This window comes from Symphodus melops (assembly GCF_947650265.1).
Source record: "Symphodus melops genome assembly, chromosome: 16".
Lineage (NCBI taxonomy): Eukaryota > Metazoa > Chordata > Actinopteri > Labriformes > Labridae > Symphodus > Symphodus melops.
In genome coordinates, this window is record NC_136706.1 from 16974266 (window position 1) to 16994514 (window position 20249).

Consider the following 20249-nt stretch of genomic DNA (forward strand, 5'->3'; position numbering starts at 1 on the left):
AATCCATGGTGCACACTGTTGGTGAAAAACAACTGCGAGTGTAACAAAATTAAACTTAAATGAAATTCTATTTGACTAGTCAGTAAATTTAGTCAATATATATGAGCACATATCTGCATCTATCATAAAACTTGCGAAAATCGATAGTCACTGTATGTGCTAATATCGGCCGATGTTATCGGTGTAGCCAATTAATCAGTCGGGCTATAATTGTTAGTGCTGAATTTTATTGTGTGATGGTATTTGATATATGGCTGGGAAGATGGAGAAAGATGTAAACCAAAATGTGTTTGAATGAGTTAGTGATTAAAAAAATTGTTTTAACAATAATATCAAGTAGGAAGAAAAGCTACCCGAGATCAAGCATGCAAATATTAAAGGTTGAGCTTAACAAGAAGTTTGTGATCAAATAAATCCACATGCTTTAGACATGTGTTTTCGGCACTGCTTTTTTAATGGTCCTACTTGATATTTTGAACTTTGCTAGGAAAGGGAGTGGCAACTGGGTTCTATGAACTTACCATAGCCTGACCAAGGAGAGTGAATGCATTCAAGAGAGTTGTGGGAAATAGTTTCAGATTTAAGAGAGGAGGGAGAGAGATATTAGCATTCTAATTTCATATTTGTCTCCATTTTCTGGTAACAACCTCATCCCAATTTCAGCTCAAAGGTTAAATAACTTTGACCTCTGGAAAGGTCTTACAAATGGAAAACACACAAACACAAACAAACTCCCCCCCCCAAAAAACCCAAACAAACAGGATGACATATTGCACAAAGTATACACAGCAAAGGACTGACAGATTAATACTGACCACATCGCTGACCAAGGGGATAGGCTTCTTTTTACGTAGGTCTGGCATGCTGTCAATTCCATACAGACCAGATCCGCCACTGAGCACCAATAAAAACATACATGGCATCATGTTCAATAATACACCACAGGAAAACAGAATACTACTTTGCACTTACAATACATTGACCCAAGTATGCAGTAATTATACAGTGCCTTCTACCAACAGCGCTGTAAAATCTATTCTCAAGCTAACATGCTTATAACGAAGTTTTCTCTGACTCTGTGAAGTGCTCCTTGTTTAGAACCTACATAACACCACTATATACTGCTCAACTGTGGTCAAACTATAAGAAAAAGAGCATGCAGAGGCTTATGGTAGCATACAATGATGCAATGAGGTTGCTGCTTCAGGTTCCTAGGTGGCATAGTGCCAGCCAACTATTTGTGTCCACTAGAGTGCCTACCTGTGAGGCACTCTTAAGACAATTGATGTTTAGCTTTATGTGCCGCCTGGACAAGTCAGAGAACCTAATAATTGAAGCCCTAGTCAGCCCTCTGAAAATCTGCTACAGATTCACTTAAGTTAAGAAGGCATTGGTACAACTGCCTGTATATCATATAGGCTAATATGTGATTTCCTATGAATTTTGTATCTCCTTTTATACTATTTATTATGTATGTGTTTGATATGGACCTGTGTCTGCAATAAAGCTTATTATTATAACATAAGATGTCAATTTCGCCTCGTTCTCAAATTCATGCAAAACCAGTGCCGGTGTAGGTCAACTTACCCTGGTTTGACCCAGGCTTGTCTGGCATTGGGTTGGTCATCTCGAACCTACAAGATGGAAGATTAGAAATGAAGCTAATGACTAACAAACGGAATGGAAACTAATTAGGTAGATATTTAAAAAGCTGAATGTATTAAGAAAATAATGTAAAGTTGCATATGGTTGAGTTTAACCTCTTTGATGCTAAGGAAGATGAAGAGTAAAAAAAAACAAAAAACAAACAAACAAACAAACAGGCAATGATGCCTTTGAAATATCAGATTAAATAAGTGTTGCTGAAACCTTAATTTCAAGATGAAAAGGTGAAAGGCATGGTGGCAATGGAGGACCAACATTATACAGATACAAAACGAAAGAGTGAATTTTCTAACCACATGCAAGTGAACGAGAATGATAATCATGGAATTGTGCTCAAAGGTAAAACACAGAAAACCAACGATAAACTATTTGTTACACTGAATAACTAAAGTCACAGTATTTTTTGTTGTACAAACTCTGTACAAACTTGTTGTACTATCTACCCAGATAACAAGCTGTACTTTTTCTTTATAATGCAATATGCTTCCAAAATGTATAGTGCACATAAACATTCTAATTGATAAAGCAAGTAATGGTGGAAATGTAAACACAACAGTGACACAAAAATCAATACAACAGACAAACAACTGCATCTGAATAATGGAAGTGTTTTATAATTGAAACCTCAATATCTTCTCTTCCACAATCTGCAAAGAAAAATCCAAAAATAACAGTTTTCAGAAACTGTAGTGAAGAAGAATACTTTAAGCACATTTTCATGACACTGTAAAATACAAATTCAACCAACCGTTTTGGTTTTTCAGGTAAGACCTACGATCATGTTGTCATTTAATTTCCATAATTATTATACATAGATTTGTTCAAATCAATAAATCATTTCATTAACTAATGAGTAATTTAAGTCAAATTAAATTTCCCCAACAATACCTGGAACAAACTCATCTTGAGATTGGGATCCCTGAGATCCTTGAGAGCCATAGGAACCCTGGGAATCTTGAGCGGATCTTGACAGTCTATGCCGAGTTTGCCTCTTTTCCCTCAGAATGCGCTGGAAATTAGCTATACGCTCTCTGTGACTGGCATCAGTAGGCTTTCCTGGATTCACCTCATCAAGAATGTGGTTTTCCCTTATTGGACTTAATGGTACATTGTCTGTACTGAGGACAGGATCCAGTGAATGAACACTCTCTTTTGCTGGACATCGGTCTGGTGTTAAGTCATGCTGAGACAACTCCCCACCTGTCGGGCACTCTCCTTTACCCTGTGCATTCTCTACAGAGTGATATTCAGACAGGGTGCTAGGCGGGTGGCTTGCTTTATGAGGGGATGCTTGAAGGTAATATGGCAGCTTATCCTGTGAATCACTACAATCCACGTGAACTGATGTCTCATCCTCCTTAACAATGGAACAGGCAGTTTGGTTGTCTGTACCACTAATTTCTCCATCTGTATACTCAGTACTGCTTTGCTCCATTTCACTGGCTTGTCTGACTAAAGGTTGTGATGCTTCAGAGCCACAATCATCTGTCACACAATCAGGATAAGATCCATCCAACTTTTTCAGTGCCCCTTTCAAAGCTGACCGAAAAGTGACCACAGCATTGCTAAAAGTGGTTACATCAAAAGCTACATTTGGGGTTTTGGGTGTACTTAAAGAACCCACTTCAGATGACTCCTGTGACCTTGAGTCTCCTGCTTCATCCCTGGAAATGCTCTGGTCTGTCCACTCCCTGTCCAAACTGACAGCAGACCCATGATCAAGGGTGTCACCAGATGATTGACAGTCGTCGCACAGTGAAGGTGATTCTAAGTAACCATCATCACAGTCTGTCAATAGCACAGTGGAGCAACTTATACTCCTCGAGGGCTCACTACCAAGTTCATTTGCACAAGCATCCATGGTGTGGTAACCAGAACTACGTGAGTATGGGCAGTTTGTGGAACAGTCACACTCTAAGTTCTCTTCATCGGTTTGTGGCCTGGGACGTCTCCAGTCCACCATGTTGGAAGAACTTAAAGGATAGTTTAAATGGTGTCCAAACAGCATAGACAGATGCTCAGAGCTGTTGTGGGAAGAATGACTTGGTGTGATGCTTTGAGTCTCCTCAGTAGCACACCTGTCCCAAACACCGGGGCAATTTTCCAACTCATCTTGACTGTTTGCACAAGAGTAGATTTCCTCTTCACTCCACACTCCTTCTCGGCTTCTACTCTGGAGCATATGAATAGAAGACCACGTTGGATATTCTGTGTCACTAGACAGAATGCCTGCTTCAGGATAGTTGGAACTGAGACATGATGACAAGGAGCTAGTACTCTGGTAGTCATGGCCATGATGAAGTTCTTGGCAACAGAAATCAGGTTTAGAAGAGCCTAAAAAAAGCATGTTTGAATTCTGCTCTGAGTTTGGTCTTAGATCTGTTTGCTGTTCTGATTGGATTGTGACTCTATTTAAATGCCATGGTTCGGTTGTTCTGTGAGATGGTATACATGTTGATTCTTTTCCACAGTCAGTGTAGTTCAGCAATGGACTGGTGTGTCTCCCTTGAGATGTGATATCATCCAGTCTACCCAGGCTTCCATTCCTGATGCAGGGTGTTTGAGGAACAGGACTAGAATTAGATAAAGTTGAAGTCCCAGCATACAAATCACCTATTTCACTGAGTACTGCATCTACACAACAAGATACTTCATCCACTGAGCCTTTTACAGTTGTTAGATACTGCCTTAGGTCAGAAATTTCCTCCTGGATCTTGTTGATGCCTTTCAGCTCTTTTACAATATGTTCCACTAAGTTAGTTGAGCATTGCTCTGCCTCTTCATCCCCCATCTTTTCCTTCCTGTCCTCATTTTTGATACTTTCGATGAGCTTGGGAATAGTATCCTCCACAAGCCTAATACCATTCTGGCAATCAGAACTGGTGGTCAGAAGAGCATTGCAGGCAGTGTTCACTGCTAGAAAATCATGAAGGGAGTTATCTTCTGTCCCCGGCAGGCGCATCTGCAGCTTCCTGTGCAGGGTTTTCCCAGCGTTGGGGCTCTGTGATCTTTTCTTCTGCAGGTCTCCCCTCTCGAGCGAGAATGGAGGTAGTTCTGATTTGTAGGGCTCATCCTGTCCACTGAGGTGTCCTCTTGGGAACATACTTGAGAAGACAATCTATTTATCAGCATTTCCAAGACTTCGCCAAGCCACAACAACAACTCCCTTTAGGTGGTGGGAGCAAAAGCCAGTGTTAAAAACTGAAAATCACTGAGTGTCTTTATAATGACTGTCAGGATAAAACTGGACAATGAGAGATTTTATCTAAAAAACTGTTAAATATCCAAAAATGGACTTGCACATCAATTAGTCAATTCATTTCAGGAAGAGTCTCAACTTGCAAAGTGAACACTATGCAGCTGCTTCGATCTTTAATTAGGATGGCTTGGAAAGTCAGCTGTGTAATTAGATGACATGTCATTCGTCTACTCTGAGGTTATGTCATTCTTCTACAACCATGCCAGCTGCACTGCTTGATAGATCTGACCCATTACATACAAAACACACACTATAGGAATTGGGACAAAATCAAGCCCGCAAAATATTGTAATCTTGACTTGTGTGATACAATTATCAAATTGCCTGAGCAAACAATCAGTATTTAATACACATTCAAAAACAACATGGTGCTCTAAACAGAATTCCCAGCCAACATGACTTACTGCATAACTCCTTCATAACTCCTCATCATGGTTCTTATGATATGAATGAGGGTAACATAAACTAAAGTTCATTGTTCTAAGAAGTTGACAGCATGATAAAAGAAGAAAATAGTGCAGTAGTTTTGTACAGCAGTAAAAATAAGTTAAGTGATGAATTGTAAACAGAGGTGAAACTGACCAAATTGCAGTGAATGAATACATTAACATGTCTCTTTACCTTTTTAGGGGAATTTTCTATACCTCTGTTAATGACATTTTTGACAACACATTATTATTGTGTCTTACATTAGTTATTGCATAATCCCTGTTTTTTTTAATAACATCATTAACGTGATCCATGTATCATATATTTTCTTATCATGAGTTATCCTGAGAGTCCCACCCCCATACGGAAAATGTGATACTCCAAAATGTAACTGTCTGTTTAATAGCATGATACAGCAAAGGGAAGTTGAACTACTGGATATCCACCATTTGTTGAGATTCATATTAAGGGCACATATAACCTCTTTAAATTTAGTCATAGTGTATATCACACAGGTTGCTCCCAAAAGCAAGTCCTGCTAAAAGGATGAGACATACACAGAAAACAATAAACTGTGTGGATAATTGAGTTGAGTCAAAAACTAATTTGACTCAACAGGATTTGTATTTAAGTAGACCTCAATTTAGAGCTATAATAGAACTACAAAATGAGTATTTAAGTATGTAATGGCACTGTTCAAAACAATAGAGTAATAGTTGCTGATACCACAGCCCCTCACGTCATTGTGCACTTAAAATGAATGTAACTCTTTGGTAGGCAGAAAGAATAATCCAGGCTATGTTCCCCATCAGGAATTAACTGTTAAATCAATTTTAAAAAATGGAAAACAGGGCATACAGAATTTTACTAAGGATGATCACTTTTCCCACTGAAATATAAACTTAAATGTTTTGTCAATTTGTCACTGCTTCAAAAATAAATAGACTATGTAAGCTACACTGTACTACAAGCCATTATATAGTATACACATTTTGCCATGCATACTTCAAAGTCTACAAACTCTCCAACTGAAGTGCAAAAAAGCACACAATGTAAATGTTGCTAATTTTACAATGTTTAGATTAAAAGGTGAGACTTACCGTGTAGAGAAATAATATAATCAAGAACAATCTGCATCTATCATCTTGCAAGAGCCATAAAATCGGCATGGAGGGTTGAATAATAGTAAAAAGAAAAAAGTTGTCTTTTTACAAGATGTCTACCTTGATCTTTTTTTTCCAAATGTTTCTTTCTGCCTGAGTCAATCTTTTTTAAATGACACAAATGCAGAAGTGCTGATTCCCTCAGTTCTACAACTGGAATGGTCAGTGCGAAAGGGTAGACCACGATTATACAGCAGTTCATCTTCAGTTAAGTAGCAATCCCTCCTTCCCTCCCACCCTCTTGCATGCTTTCTTCACTCTCTCTCTTCCAATCCTCAGCAAATGCATTCAGCACAAGGCTAAGCTGACACTGTACCACTGCCAGCTCTCCGTTGTTTTCACTCCTTTCTGTGTAAACATCTGCCAGTTATTGGTATTTTTCTCTTTCTATTCTTTAAAAGTGAAAACCTTAATGATCAGAAAGAGTAAAGAGAATGCATATTCTATTCAAAAATTGCAGCTTTGTCATATAAAATATATTGAGACTGATACTTTAAGGGGTTTCTGTAGTCAGTCTGACTTTCTATTTGTCAAATATGTTCATGTAAGTAAGCAATGGAAACAGTTGTACTATGTCAGTTGTCGGATACTTATTGTACTGTATTAGGGTGGCAATAGCTCGGTCTGTGGGGACTTGGGTTGGGTCGATGTTTCAAGTCCTACTGCCGACCAAAATATGGAAGCTGGTTTGGTAGCTGGAGAGGTGTAAAAGCACTTACCGAACACTGTAGGGGTGCCCTTGAGCAAAGCACTAACCCCCAACAGCCCTGATGTGCTCCCTGTGTAACAGCCCAACTCTGACATCTCTCCACTAATGCATGTTCACAGGTCCTATTTGTAAATGTGTTAATTTTAGATTTATCTGTTTGAGTAGCATGTCTATCAATAACATAGTTTAAATCAGAATTTCCTCAGGGATAAATAAAGTATGTGACATAGAAAAATGAGTCCCTGCTAAACAGATTAATAGCCTGTTATTCATAACTGTTTTCTTGTCATATAGTTGTGTGTCCTAAGTGTTGTGTGTCCTAAGTGTTTCGCTTCATCCTGTAATAAATGACAGATTTCACCCTTAGTTCATTACATATGTGCGTGCATGTTACGTATGTGCGTGTATATATATATATATATATATATCATCAGCCATCACTTCGCCCCAAACACTACAAAGCAATCATACTAATGGAGCTTCTACACAAGCTACTCCATTACTGCCGTAAAAACCCTAATCAAGGGGAGAAGTACAAATGGGCAGAAAGACTCTGATGATATTTTTGTGACCGCCCTCTAAAGGTTTCTGAGTGGAGTTAGAAGTACTATTCATTCAACGTCTGTTGACATGTCAAGGATGCAAATTCTGGTAGACAAAAATTGCTTTCATATCATGTTTTCTCATTCATCTCGTGAAAGAACCCTGTCTCCACAATGTTGAAATTCAAAGCAAAAGGATGATACAAAATAAAACATCTAGCAAGAACGGACAAAAAAGAAAAGACAAAAAAATGCAATTGTATTTCTGTATGAAATTTTGAAGCAACATCATATGGATCAAAGATGTTAAACTCAACCATTTTCAGAGAATTGCAAGTGTAATATTTTGGACTTGGACTTGAGCTTGTATAGCGCTTTTCTAGTCTTCCGACTACTCAAAGCGCTTTTACACCTACCCATTCACACCCATTCACACTGATGGGCTGGATATGTGGCCCATCCAGTATCTATACATTCATGCCACATTCATACGCCCCAGACGCAGCAGGGGGAGCAATTTGGGGTTAAGTGTCTTGCCCAAGGACACATCGGACATGTTGCTCGCAGGAGCTGGGGATCGAACCCTCAACCTTCCGATTGAGGGGCGACGACTCTACCAACTGAGCCACAGCCTCCCCATATTTCATGTGTTTGAAATAGGGTAGGACAAACAAAGAAATGGTTGGACATGGGAGGTAATGAGATAGCAGGATATTGGTGGAGGAACCAAAGTATAACAATGCCTACCTCCCTTAGTTGAACTCTGACTTTATTAATTGCCTTCAACCACCGAACTCTGGAAGGGGTAAAGGGTAGTGGTGGGCCATCATAATGGAACCTAGGATTAATGAATTCAAAAAAAATATATATGGCAAAAATCGTTTCCAAGCATATCATACACTTAAATATATTTAAATACATTAAAAGAAAAAAAAAGACCCATACCTTTTCAGTTTAGAAGACTGTCTCTCTAGAGTTTCATTTTTCAGGCCCCGTCCGACTTCAGGGGATGGCCTCTGTATCCCCAGCTCACTAACAGAAGAGTGTCCATTTGTGGGAGGATGTCCATTGGTGCGTGGCTGCTCATTGGTGGAGGGGTGAAAGCCAGTACTGTGATAAGAGTGGAAGGACTCCTCCAGTTCTGAACCTCCAGTGCTCTCCTGGCCAGTCTCACTAAGTTGGGAACTGGTCTGGCTCAGGTTTCCTGATGACCCAAAGCGACTACTTTCCACTGGACTACAATGATGTAAAAGGAGTGAGGAAAATATTCAGTGTTAGAATATATTTCTTAGACAAAATCAGGTTCGTACATCTTCTACAAATATTTGTGGTTTACATTTTTCTCTCAATAACTTGTGTTTGGGCTGAATACAGAAATAAAGTTATCTCAGGAAAAAAAATATACACTAAGCTTTAAGAACATGACTACTTGTACTAAAAACCCATTTACATTGTACAATTAGTTGGTTAAGTAAAAGCACACCACTTATTTCCCTAAAAACAATACCCAACCTTGCTGGGAGGCTGATGCATGTTGGAAAACAATGAAAATGTAAATATGTATAAACATGTAGGCATTTGCTTTATATAGTGCATGCGCTTTGCCATTATTCCAGTTACATTTTCAGATAGAAACGACTCACATAAGGTTTGGTCTATCTTGTGGTGTGAGCTAAAAAAAGACCCATTGTAACTGCCTCTGTAGTCATTATTATGTACAGAATTATATCAGTGTATTCTTTTGTCAATTATTTATTCAATCTGTCAACAAGACAGAAAGCATAAAGTCTGCGATGGTTAACACGTTAAAGAAGACACAGGGTTGACAAGCAGAAAGATGTGGACAATAATATATACTGAGTTGACTTGTGTGTGTATGAAATATTACTTTTTTTTAAGAAAAGCATTAAAAAGGTTTACATGTGGTTAAATAAATGTAGTTATTTCACTTCTAAATCAAATTGAAGTTAATAAACAAATAGTAGTTCCATTTTCTATAATAAAATACAACACTACTCAGAATTCCATGCTAAAACAAATTTTACATAATTCATAACATCCATATACCCTAGTTAATATATTTGATCTCAAATAATGTGTTTTCACTTAAAGTAGCAAATATAGCTGAATAAATCATGTCAATAATAACTACCGTAAATTCCGGACTATAAGCCGCTACTTTTTTCTCACACTTCGAGCACTGCGGCTTCTACTCCGGTGCGGCTAATGCATGGATTTTTTATGGGGGACAATGAGCTTCTGCCGCAAAAACATTTGACTTCGTCACGTCGGATCTTAATATCAGTCATTTTGCGCTTCATGCACGCACCCTCATCATGGAAAACACACGGAGAAATACATATGATGCAGCTTTCAAGTTAAAGGCGATCGACCTGGCTGTCAAAGAAGCTAACAGAGCTGCTGCACGTTAAGATGACACTGACAGCGACAACAGAGACTGAGGAAGTGAGTAATGAAGTCATTCTGAGGCAGTGAATGGATGGACTTTTTCTTGTGAAATGTATTACGGTCATCTTTTTCATCAGCCGTGTTACAGACACCGTCGGCTAGGCTTCGTATTGTAACGGTTCATGTTGTAAAGTCAGTAGTTGATAATGTGTTCATAATTCCGATTATGTGGAGAGTCAGTGAATGCACCAGCGAGAACGTGTTGAGTGGCTGTATGAGAGAACGCTGGGGGAGAGAGTACGATTGTTACGGCAAGTTATGTGTTGTTCTCTGCTGTAAACGGCGTGGTCACGGCCGACAGTGATCGGGTTATTAAGTTATTATTTGAACGCTCTCGTCGTCCTTTAACGTCCGTATGGACGCTACAGTATTTGCGGATGTTACCGGTAGCCTACGTCTGTGTAAATAGCTCTTGTTATAGCGTGGACACCTGCGGCTTATAATCAAGTGCGGCTTATATATGTACAAATACATTTATTTACTTATTTTTAGCCGCTGCGGCTTATATCCAGGTGCGCTCAATAGTACGGAATTTACGGTACTGTTTGGCAAATTAAATTCACTTGGAAAATTCTGGTTTTAGAAATATGTAAATTTGTCTTGGAATTCTGAATTCAAATAACAAACCCTATTTCTTCAAATGTTGGAATGTTGCATAAAAGGAAAATAAAGACAGAATGTCATGAAATGTTGAAACTGGGAAATTCACCATGATAGCAAAATAGGCCTATTCTTAAAATTTTGCCAGCAACGCCTTTCAGAAAAGGCTTATTATTAGACCTAGGAAACTATTACAAGTTGTTGTGACTCCATTAATGCTGAACCATGCGTACAGAGTTTGAAGCAAGATATGCTGCCAAGTGAATAACTTCTTTTTCAGGAAAGGTCTTTTCTTTTCGAGTAAAACAATGCCAAACCACATTCTACCCCAATCACAGCAGCAGACCTCTGTAGTCAAAGTGCCCATAAAATAAACTGGCCTTCTCCAGTTCTGACTTGTCTCATATTGGAAATGTTTGAATCGTCTTAAATCATAAAATAGCATAGGAGATCATAAACTATTGAACAGCTGAAATCCTACATCAAGCATGAACAGGACATTTTTTCAAAATTTCCGGAACTGATCTCCTTTGTTCCCAAACTCGTTGTTTTTAAAATAAGAGGGAGGCAACAGGTTAGTAAGCAAGACCACTTCCCAACCTTTCTAAAAAGTTGTTGGTGGCACAATTTGAAAAATAGTTATCTAATTTTCCTAAAATAGCGAAATTTGCTCAGTTTAAACACTTGCTTTGTTGTCTTTGTGCTATTTTCAATTAAATACGGTCTTATTTTTTGGAACTTCATGTGGAACATTCTGTGATTATTTTTGTTTAAACAACATCCATACTTTTTCAGAGTTTGTTTTTTTTACCAGGACGATTTCAGACACTACACACAATTACACATATCCAAGAATACACACTTACAACAGAGATACAAATGTTCAACTAAATATGAAATGAAACTAGTGAGGATAAATCGCGGAGCTGGACAGGGAAAACAAGTTTTTTTCAACATGTCAACGCATCATAAATGGTATGGGGGAATGCCATTTATTATGGTTCTACTAGCCTTTTGGCATTCAATAGATCCTTCTTGGCCTGGTTGTCCAGCTGCACTCCGGAGGTAGGACCTGCAGAAGGGTATGGTTCTACAAGCCTTTCCTCCTCCTTTGGGACCAGGGAGGCTGAAGGATCTACTTGAGGGGTGGAAATGCAAATCTGGGGGTTTGTTTTACCATCAGCAGAACCTACCGATTCATCTTTTGGGGGATCAGACGTTGCACTCTTTTTTACAGTATGTGTTTCAACACTTGTAGGCTTGCTAGTTTTTGGTTGAGCTGTTATCACTTGGACACCTAGAGGCTTGGGTGGCTCTGCCTGCCAAGGAAGACTTATTCTAGTCCCAAATAACGAAGTCGTGGGCTGCTCTTGTTTCCCAGGACTTGGCTTTTCCTCTTGAAACAGGCTCCCAGAAAGAGTTTTTAATCCAGAAAACAAACTACTGCCTCCTTCTGCTTGAGCATCTGATGGTATTGTCGGTGAAAACAGGGATCCAAGAGATTTTCCTGCATCACTCTGTGTCGATATAAAACCAAACAGAGACTTGACTTGAGTTTGATCTGCATTGTTTGGCAACTGATTAACTGGAGGTGATGTATTCATATTTTCAGCACGGGTATCAGGAGGGACTGATCTGTCAATGTCTTTACTCTGAGGCTCTCCTTCAATGACTATGGGCTTTTCATGTATCATCTCTATATCAACAGTGGACTTATCTTTTTCAGTATTATCCGCTTCATTTGTTTTTTCAAATGCAGGGCTTTCTAAAGCCTTTGTTACAGCAGACATTTGTGGACAGGCTGCCTCTGATTCCAGGGCACTATTACATGTTTGGATTTCAGATATGACTTTGTTATCTGCTAGGGTATCCACAGTTGTATTTGGGCTACTCTCTATGCTAGGTGGAGGTACTTTTGGTGGTACACTTTCAGTCTTAACCCTTGACTGCTGAGCAGTCCCTGGTGTTGGTCTGGGCTCAGGTGGTGCTGGTTCAGATGACTTGGGCGGTTGCCCCATACCCCCAAATAAAGATCCTCCTAGGCCCCCAAGTATTGATGATCCGGTCTGTGATCCTGCAGTCTGAGCAGGGACTCCTCCAAACATTCCTCCAAGCAAAGAAGCACCAGGCTGTGTTGTTGCTGCAGATCCCCCAAACATACCACCTAGTAAAGATCCACCAGTTTGGGGACCTGGAGACTTGGCTGTAGGTCCTCCTCCAAACATCCCGCCTAATATCGACCCTCCACTTGTTGGTGGAGTTGTTTGAGACTGAGGAGCAGACCCCTTGAATAAACCTCCCAGTAAGGACACCCCTGTCTGGGGAGCTGCTGTCTCTGTGTTTGATCCTCCAAAAATACCTCCTAATAATGATGCTGCAGCCTGAGCAGTAGAAGCTTGGGGTGCTGGTGAGTTCTGCTGCTGCGAAACCTCAGTTGGTGCAACTGTTGGTTTAAAAAGGGAGGACATAAAGCCTGTAACTGTTTCTGCTGATGTATCACTAACAGATTTTTCTGGCTCTGGGGGCTTTTCCTGCTCCTGGACCAAAGCTGTTGTTGGCAGTGTGACAGGTGTTTTATCTTCAACTGTATCTTGATTCAACTGACTATTGACACTTTCTGATGTTGCAGGTTGCGGTGTTTCCAATAGTTCAGACTCTTTAGACTTAATATTATTAGCTAACAAAGCTGGCTTTTCTGCATCTTGGCAACAAACTTCTTCTATGATGATGCCATCACTTTTGGGTATAATTTCCCCAGGACCCCGAACTGCATCATTAGGTCTCTGCAGTGTTTCTGCCTGCTTCTTCATTTTGGTAGTAGTATCAATATCAGATGTCCCAAGTTCAAATGTATTTGTTTTACTGTCATCACATTGTTTTGATTGATCAGTTTCAACAAATGAAGTGTTAGTAATAGCTGCAGTTTTTCTTTCATCATTACACTTTGGCACAGTTGCATTTGTTGCTGTCGGTGGATTTGGAGGAACAATATCGCTCGGAAGAGGTGAAGCAGTTTTCACTGTAGTTGTTTGAGAAGATGTTCCCCCCAAAATACCTCCTAATAAAGAGTTACTGTTTGGGGAGGAAGAAGTCTGATTGGCAGACCCACCAAACATTCCACCAAAGGGCCCACTTGTCTTGGGTCCTGCAACCGAAGTAGCTGATCCTCCAAATATTCCACCTAAAATAGACCCACCAGTTTGAGATCCAGCAGCCTGGGGAGCAGATCCACCAAATAAGCCTCCAAGTAAGGATGTTCCTGTCTGAGGTCCTGCTGTCTGGGAAGTAGAGCTTCCAATCTTTGTGGGGCAAACCTGAGGAGATTGGGGAGCAGCCTGAGGAGTAGCCCCTCCAAAAAAACCACCTAGTAATGATCCTCCTGTTTGAGAAGCTGTTTGAGGTGATGGGCCACCAAACATTGTCCCCAATAGAGAACCTCCAGGCTGTGAAGAAGGCTGAGTGGAAGAACCTCCAAACACAGAAAATAAACCTTTTGCTGGTTGGTCGTTAGGGCTTGATGATACAGTTGTAGACCCTGGAGGTGAAGGACCTACGTTGCTGGGCCCAGAAAACAATGAAAGTAAACTTTTTCCTGGACTATCTGAAGAAAATACAGATTGTGTGGATGAATTCGGTGAGCTTGAGCCACTGATCATTGACAAAATTGTTGAAGCTGCTGATTCTTGAGAGTGAACAGGGTCCTGAGCTGTGCCTTCTGTGCTTGTTTCCTTTAGAACAGTGACACATTCTTGATTTGGTTGAATAGATGCAAGAGCAGTGCCTTTAATTGTGGTAGTTTCTGTAGTATCTATAGTAGTATCAGTCAATTTTATATCATGAACTTCACTTGATATTTCACTGTTTGCTGCAGCTGTGGGGACATGAATATCCGAATCAGATGGCATTTGGGAGTGACTTTTTTGTGCATCAGTAACAGTCAGCTCTTTGGTAGAAGTAGAGGATGATACATTTTGAGTTTGTTGTTGTGGAGAGGAGACAACATCATTAAAAACAGAAAGTAAACCCTTTGCAGGTTCTTTGGGTGCTGCAGCTCCTGCAGATGGGGGCACATTCTTACATTCGCGAGCTCCTGTTGTTTCAGGAGTATTGGGGCCACTAAACATTGAAAACAAAGCTTTTCCAGGACTTTCACTAGTGGTAGACAAGCCACCAAATATTCCCCCAAGAACCGAGGGGGCTTGCTGCCCTTGTGGTTGAGGCTGTACTTGTGGTTTAGATCGTGTCTGAGGGTCCTTTTGTTGTTGATTTTGTGACTGTGCTACACTTTGGTTCGATGAGGACATTGGTGGCTGTGGGTGAGAGGCATTGGAGTCACCAAACATGGACAACAGTCCCTTCATTGGGCTCTCTGTTGAAGTTGATGACCCAGGCAAAATACCTCCTAAGAGTGATCCTGCTTGAGACTGTTGGGTGCTTGGACCACCAAACATCGAAAGGAATCCTGTAGTTGGGGGATCTTTAGGAGGAACAGTTTTCTGTTGTGGTACCTCAGCAGAAGGCTTGGTCTGCGGAGAAGGCTGCTGAGGACTTGATCCTCCAAACATGGACAATAAACTTTTACCAAGTGATTCCTGTTGAGGAGGTTGGGGAGCAGTTGGACATGTTTTAGGGGAAGCTTGCTGGGGATTTGGCCCACTAAATATTGATAATATACTCTTTCCAAGTGATTCTTCTTGAGGAGCTGGGGTTGATTCGGTTGTTTGAGCTGGAGGCACAGAACGGGCTGCTGTTGATCCTGTCAGCATCTCACCAATAGAAAATCCAAACAGTCCACCAGATGGTTTAGTTTCAGATTCTTGTTTTGATTGTTCTGTAGTTGTCACAGTTTCTAATTGGCTTATACTTGGGCCTTTGGAAGAGTTTTGAGAACATGCTTGAGATGTACTTTTTCCAAGGGGTAGGCTCTGAGCAGGCCGAGAGTTACCACTATGATCCATAGTTTGTTGTCTTTGTATACCCTTGGGTTTAGATGCTGATGACAGTGAACCATCTGTAACACTTGGTTTAATTTGCTGTTTTTGAGATGGAGAGGGGTCACTGTTAAATAGGCTGCTAATTGATCCAAAGAGATTTGAGACTCCGGCAGGCTCTTTATCTGTAGGAGCACTATCTGGTAAGGAAACTGTGCTCCCAGTTTTGCTGGGCTGATTAGTAGGTGTTTGGGAACATTTCTGTAGATCTGATTTCGGTTCTTCTATTTTAACTGCAGATTTTAGAAAGTTCATAAAACCTCCATGTGGTTGTTCAGATGATTTCTCCATTGGTGTTTCCAGTGGCTTTTCAGATTTAAGATGTCCAGAAAATTCTGGTTTAACAAGAGATTCTTTTGCTCCTAAAGGTGCTGTTACATCTGGCTGCGGTGGTGGAGTTGCTTGTTGTAACATGGTAGCTTGGCGTGAAAGTCTTGGTTTTGGTGAAGTTGCATGTGATTGTATTGGAGGATGAGTCACTTGAGCAGCTGTTGGCACTGTGGGCAAGATTCTTCCTTGTGTTGTAATGGGCCTTTGAATAGTTTTTTTAGCAATTTCTGGTTCTGGAGTCACAGCGGCAATATAATCTTCTTTAATGATCTTTGACTTTAGACTTTGGAAACCTGATGAAATAATGTTTTTGGAATTTTTGTCTTGAGCTTGATCAGTGGATGATATGCCAGTTTTGTTTGTTTCCACTTGTGGTGCTTTACCAACAAAAGAGGATATGAAAGAAGACATCTTTTTTACTTTAATATTAGGTTTTTCTTCTCCTGGAGACACTCTCTTCCTCCATTCTTCCTCTAATACATCGTCTACATGCTTTACTGTAACCCCAGAAGATGAGCGACGCCGTTGGCAAGGTTGGTAACAGTTGTGAAGCAACTGCTGATTTGAGGTTGCAGTAGGAGTAGTGTTTAGAGAAACAGCAACCTTTTGAGCAAGAAATGCCTTCATTTCCCGGTTATTCCAGAATGGACCAATGTGGTCTCTATTGTGACAAGAAAGGTCAATAACATCTTCATATTGGTCTTCATAGACATAACACTGCTGTCCTGGATCCATCCTAACTTTGTTCAACCGATATGATGTAAAATCAAGACTGTGCTGCCCTTGTGACAGAAATGAATTTTCAAACATTTCAGAGAACTGCTCCAGATTTAAATTCATAATCTGATTTCCTTTCCTATAGGCAGCAGACAAATCTAGGGGAGCATTTAAAAGCTGAGAATCACTGTGCTCTTGACCAGGTAACCAAAGAAGCTCATCCTCGTTATACAGTGGTATTTTAAAACCACAGACACAAACCATTTCATTTTGCAGCCAAGCACTGGGAAAACTATCTAATTTTTGGGCATTTTCCCACGACTCCCCCTCAGGGGTACATGCATACACATATTCCCCTACAGCATCTGTAAGCAAGGCATAAATGTACTCATGATCTGTGTAAACAAAATAGCCACAATCACCGTCTTCTGCTGGCCACCACATTCCTTGCTCCAAAAGTGAAAGCCACTGCTGATACCATTCTATGTCTTCGAGATACAGGGAATCTTCCATCTCCATCTTTGCACCTGGAGGACAGTTTAAATCTACTTGTCTATTCAAGTTTAACCGATTCTGATGAATCATGCCATCATTATGAACATTTTGTAGGGCTGGATTATCCATGTTATATTGCCAGTTAGCTGAATATGATAGGCTTGGCGCAGTCTCCTCGTAATAGCCTTCATGATATGTAACACCATTCAGGCTGTAAGTACTACCATCATTAAATGAATGGCATTTCCCAAACTTTGTATTAGTCTGTTTGGTAGTTAGGTTCAACACACCATCCTCAGTGGGGAAATAGTTCATGTTTCCCAAGTCTTCATAACTGTTCCACAATTTTCTCCTTGGATAAGAATCCTCATTCCTTGAGCCATCTAACTGATATTGTCCAATTTGCTCTTGGTGACAAACAACATTTTGCCATGGCATAGATGACTTAAATGACTGATATACATCTGATGACCTGTACTGAAGACCAGAAGCCTGTACTAATCCACTTTGACTGCTTTTCCTTAACATTTCATCATCTCTGAATTGATAATTCAGAGACTCATTCTGAAACTGCTGCCAAAGTGTACTTTCACGGATCCACTGATTTTCATCATAAGTAGGACTTATTCCATTCGGAGAAAACGGACCATTGTGGAGACTTTGTCTTGTAGCACCATAAATAGAGGAATTGCTTCTGTTAATACATGGCTGTGTGTTCATCATATTGTTTTGTAAAAGTGAATGAATATTTCCTGTACTATAAGCCATTGGACGAACTGACTGAAGTGAGCCCGTATAATATAACTGTGATAAATTGCCAGTGCTTATTGAAGAGTATGATGCCTGAGACTGAAGAGATCTTGCAAAAGTAGCTGATGTTCTTAGGTCTAAACTCTCAGAATCAATTGAAGCAGGTGCACTGATTAAAGCATGTCTGGTCTGTCCTGGATTGAGAGAAACAGGTGGATGTCTTTGACAGCTGCCCCCCTTAAGGTCAGAAGAAATGCTCACTGTGTCTTTTATCTCTTGTTTTGTACTCTGACCTGACAAACTGTCCTGTTTATGATTAGAAGGACTCTCTGAAACATTTTTGCTGAAGAGTTCAGATAAAAATCCTTGCTTGGCAGTCTGTGGAATCATTTTCTCTTTAAGTGCATGTTCTTGTGACTGTTGGGTTACACTAGTGTGCAACTGTGTTTGAAGTGGGGTCTTTTTTGTAACTGTATTTTTGGCATTTTGATGCGGTAATTGTCCTGTCAATGGCTGGCTACTTGTTTCAATATTTTCAGAAGATCTAGTTAACTTGTTAAACAATCCTGAGAGAACTCCAGCACTTGCGGTCTCTGACTGTGTTGCATTATTGTGGCAACTGTGCACTTTATCTTGTTGTGTCTCCTGGATGATTATGGGCTTTTGTTGTTGGGCCATAGTTTCTGAGGAGGATTTGAATAGTCCAGAGAGTAGGCCATGACTTGTTTTTTGTGCTGAGCTATTTTGTTGACTTTGGAAGGATGATGGGTTGTTTCTTGTTCTTGCTTGCTCATAGCTTGATTTGCTTTGGGTAACTGCATGCAGTTGAACTGTTGATTGTTTTTGTGTGTTTATGTTGTCTGCTGAAGCAAATTTAAAAAGACCAGATACAAGAGAACCTTGCTGGGGTGGTGGTTGCTGGAGCGGAACCGTATGTTGACGGTTAAAGCCTGGTTTACTCGTCTCCTGTTGGACAACTCGCTGACTCAATGCTGTGTTCCTAAGGTGAGGCCCTCGGTTTGGAGTATTCTGTTGGTTAAAATCTTTTACGTTACTTGTAACATTGCTTTGATGGTGATCACCTGTTTGTGCACTTAATATATTCTCAGATGATGTAAATTTTAACAAGCCTGACAACAGCCCCTTTTTCTGAGGTTGCTTTTGAGTTTCATCAGAGGCCTGCTGATGACAAGAGTAATTGTCAGGAATTTTCCTTTGCTTTTCAGCTTCAGAAAGCTGTGTGTTACACGGTAAATTTTCTGTTGATGAGAACTTCAATAGCCCCCCAGTCTGTGAAGAGGATGCACGTTGTTGTGAGGAAGGATACTGATGAAACTGTGAGGGGCTGCTCCTCTGTGATTGATTGTTACTTAATACCTGCTGTGGCGGACTGCCTGTTAGGTCACTGGTAGAGCCTAAATTAAAAAGTCCAGATAGCAATCCTCCTTGTTTAGGCTGATTGGAGCCTGAATGTGAGACATCCTCAGCGGAGCCTCTTTTAAAAACACCTTCAGTCTGATTAGGAGCTTGATGTTGCATTCCATGATGGGCTGCTGTTGGATTCTGATGTGTTGCATGTTGTGAGCAAGATGGCACTGTGCTGTTCTGAGATTGCTGGTTATTGGTTACATTTTGATTGGAACCAGAAGTAGGGTTAAATATGCTGGACAACCATCCTTTCTCTGAGTTTTCCCGTGTAAAGGTGGCTGAGGCTGTCGAAGTTGAACCATGATATGATTGCTCAACATTTTGTGTGTTCATTGTGGAACTAACATCTTCACTGGAGGCAAACTTTAAAAAGCCAGACAGCATTCCTCCTTCTGCTTTTGGATGTTGCTGAGTGGAGACATTTTCAGAAGATAGGAAAGGCAGTTTAAACTTACTACTCAATGATGGGACCTCGACTGGTTTCTCCAGTCGAGGTTCATCAGTTGATCTGAAGACTGGATAAACTGCCACAGGTGGAGCTCTGTGAGGTACCACAGGAACAGCTGGAGTAATTAATGAACTAAATGAACTGATGAATCTAGGATTGGCTGATTGTGTTGTGCCTCGTGTCCTTGCTGGCTCCTGAACAGGTCCAGTTCCCTGTTTGTAATTTGCATGTTTTTGCCGTCCATATACGTTTTC

At 40.4% G+C, this 20249-nt stretch overlaps 2 protein-coding genes across 3 annotated transcripts in view; both read right to left on the reverse strand.

Annotated features, from left to right (window-relative positions):
* LOC306836521 (protein unc-13 homolog B-like) overlaps positions 1 to 20249 on the reverse strand; it is a 67722-nt gene that overhangs the window by 20585 nt on the left and 26888 nt on the right. For both annotated transcript variants that reach the window (XM_079363646.1, XM_079363645.1), the window contains exons 9-12: positions 8713 to 9003; positions 8515 to 8605; positions 1588 to 1634; positions 816 to 894 (exon numbers count right to left, since the gene is read on the reverse strand). In XM_079363646.1, the coding sequence (XP_079219772.1) occupies positions 816 to 894; positions 1588 to 1634; positions 8515 to 8605; positions 8713 to 9003 (508 nt within the window). The remainder of the gene's footprint in view (positions 1 to 815; positions 895 to 1587; positions 1635 to 8514; positions 8606 to 8712; positions 9004 to 20249) is intronic.
* Positions 2534 to 4050, reverse strand: LOC306836556 (uncharacterized protein; the record flags this gene model as incomplete). The annotated part of the gene is made up of 1 exon (XM_079363731.1): positions 2534 to 4050. The coding sequence occupies exon 1, from the start codon at positions 4010 to 4012 to the stop codon at positions 2534 to 2536; it is 1479 nt and encodes a 492-aa protein (XP_079219857.1). The 5' UTR covers positions 4013 to 4050.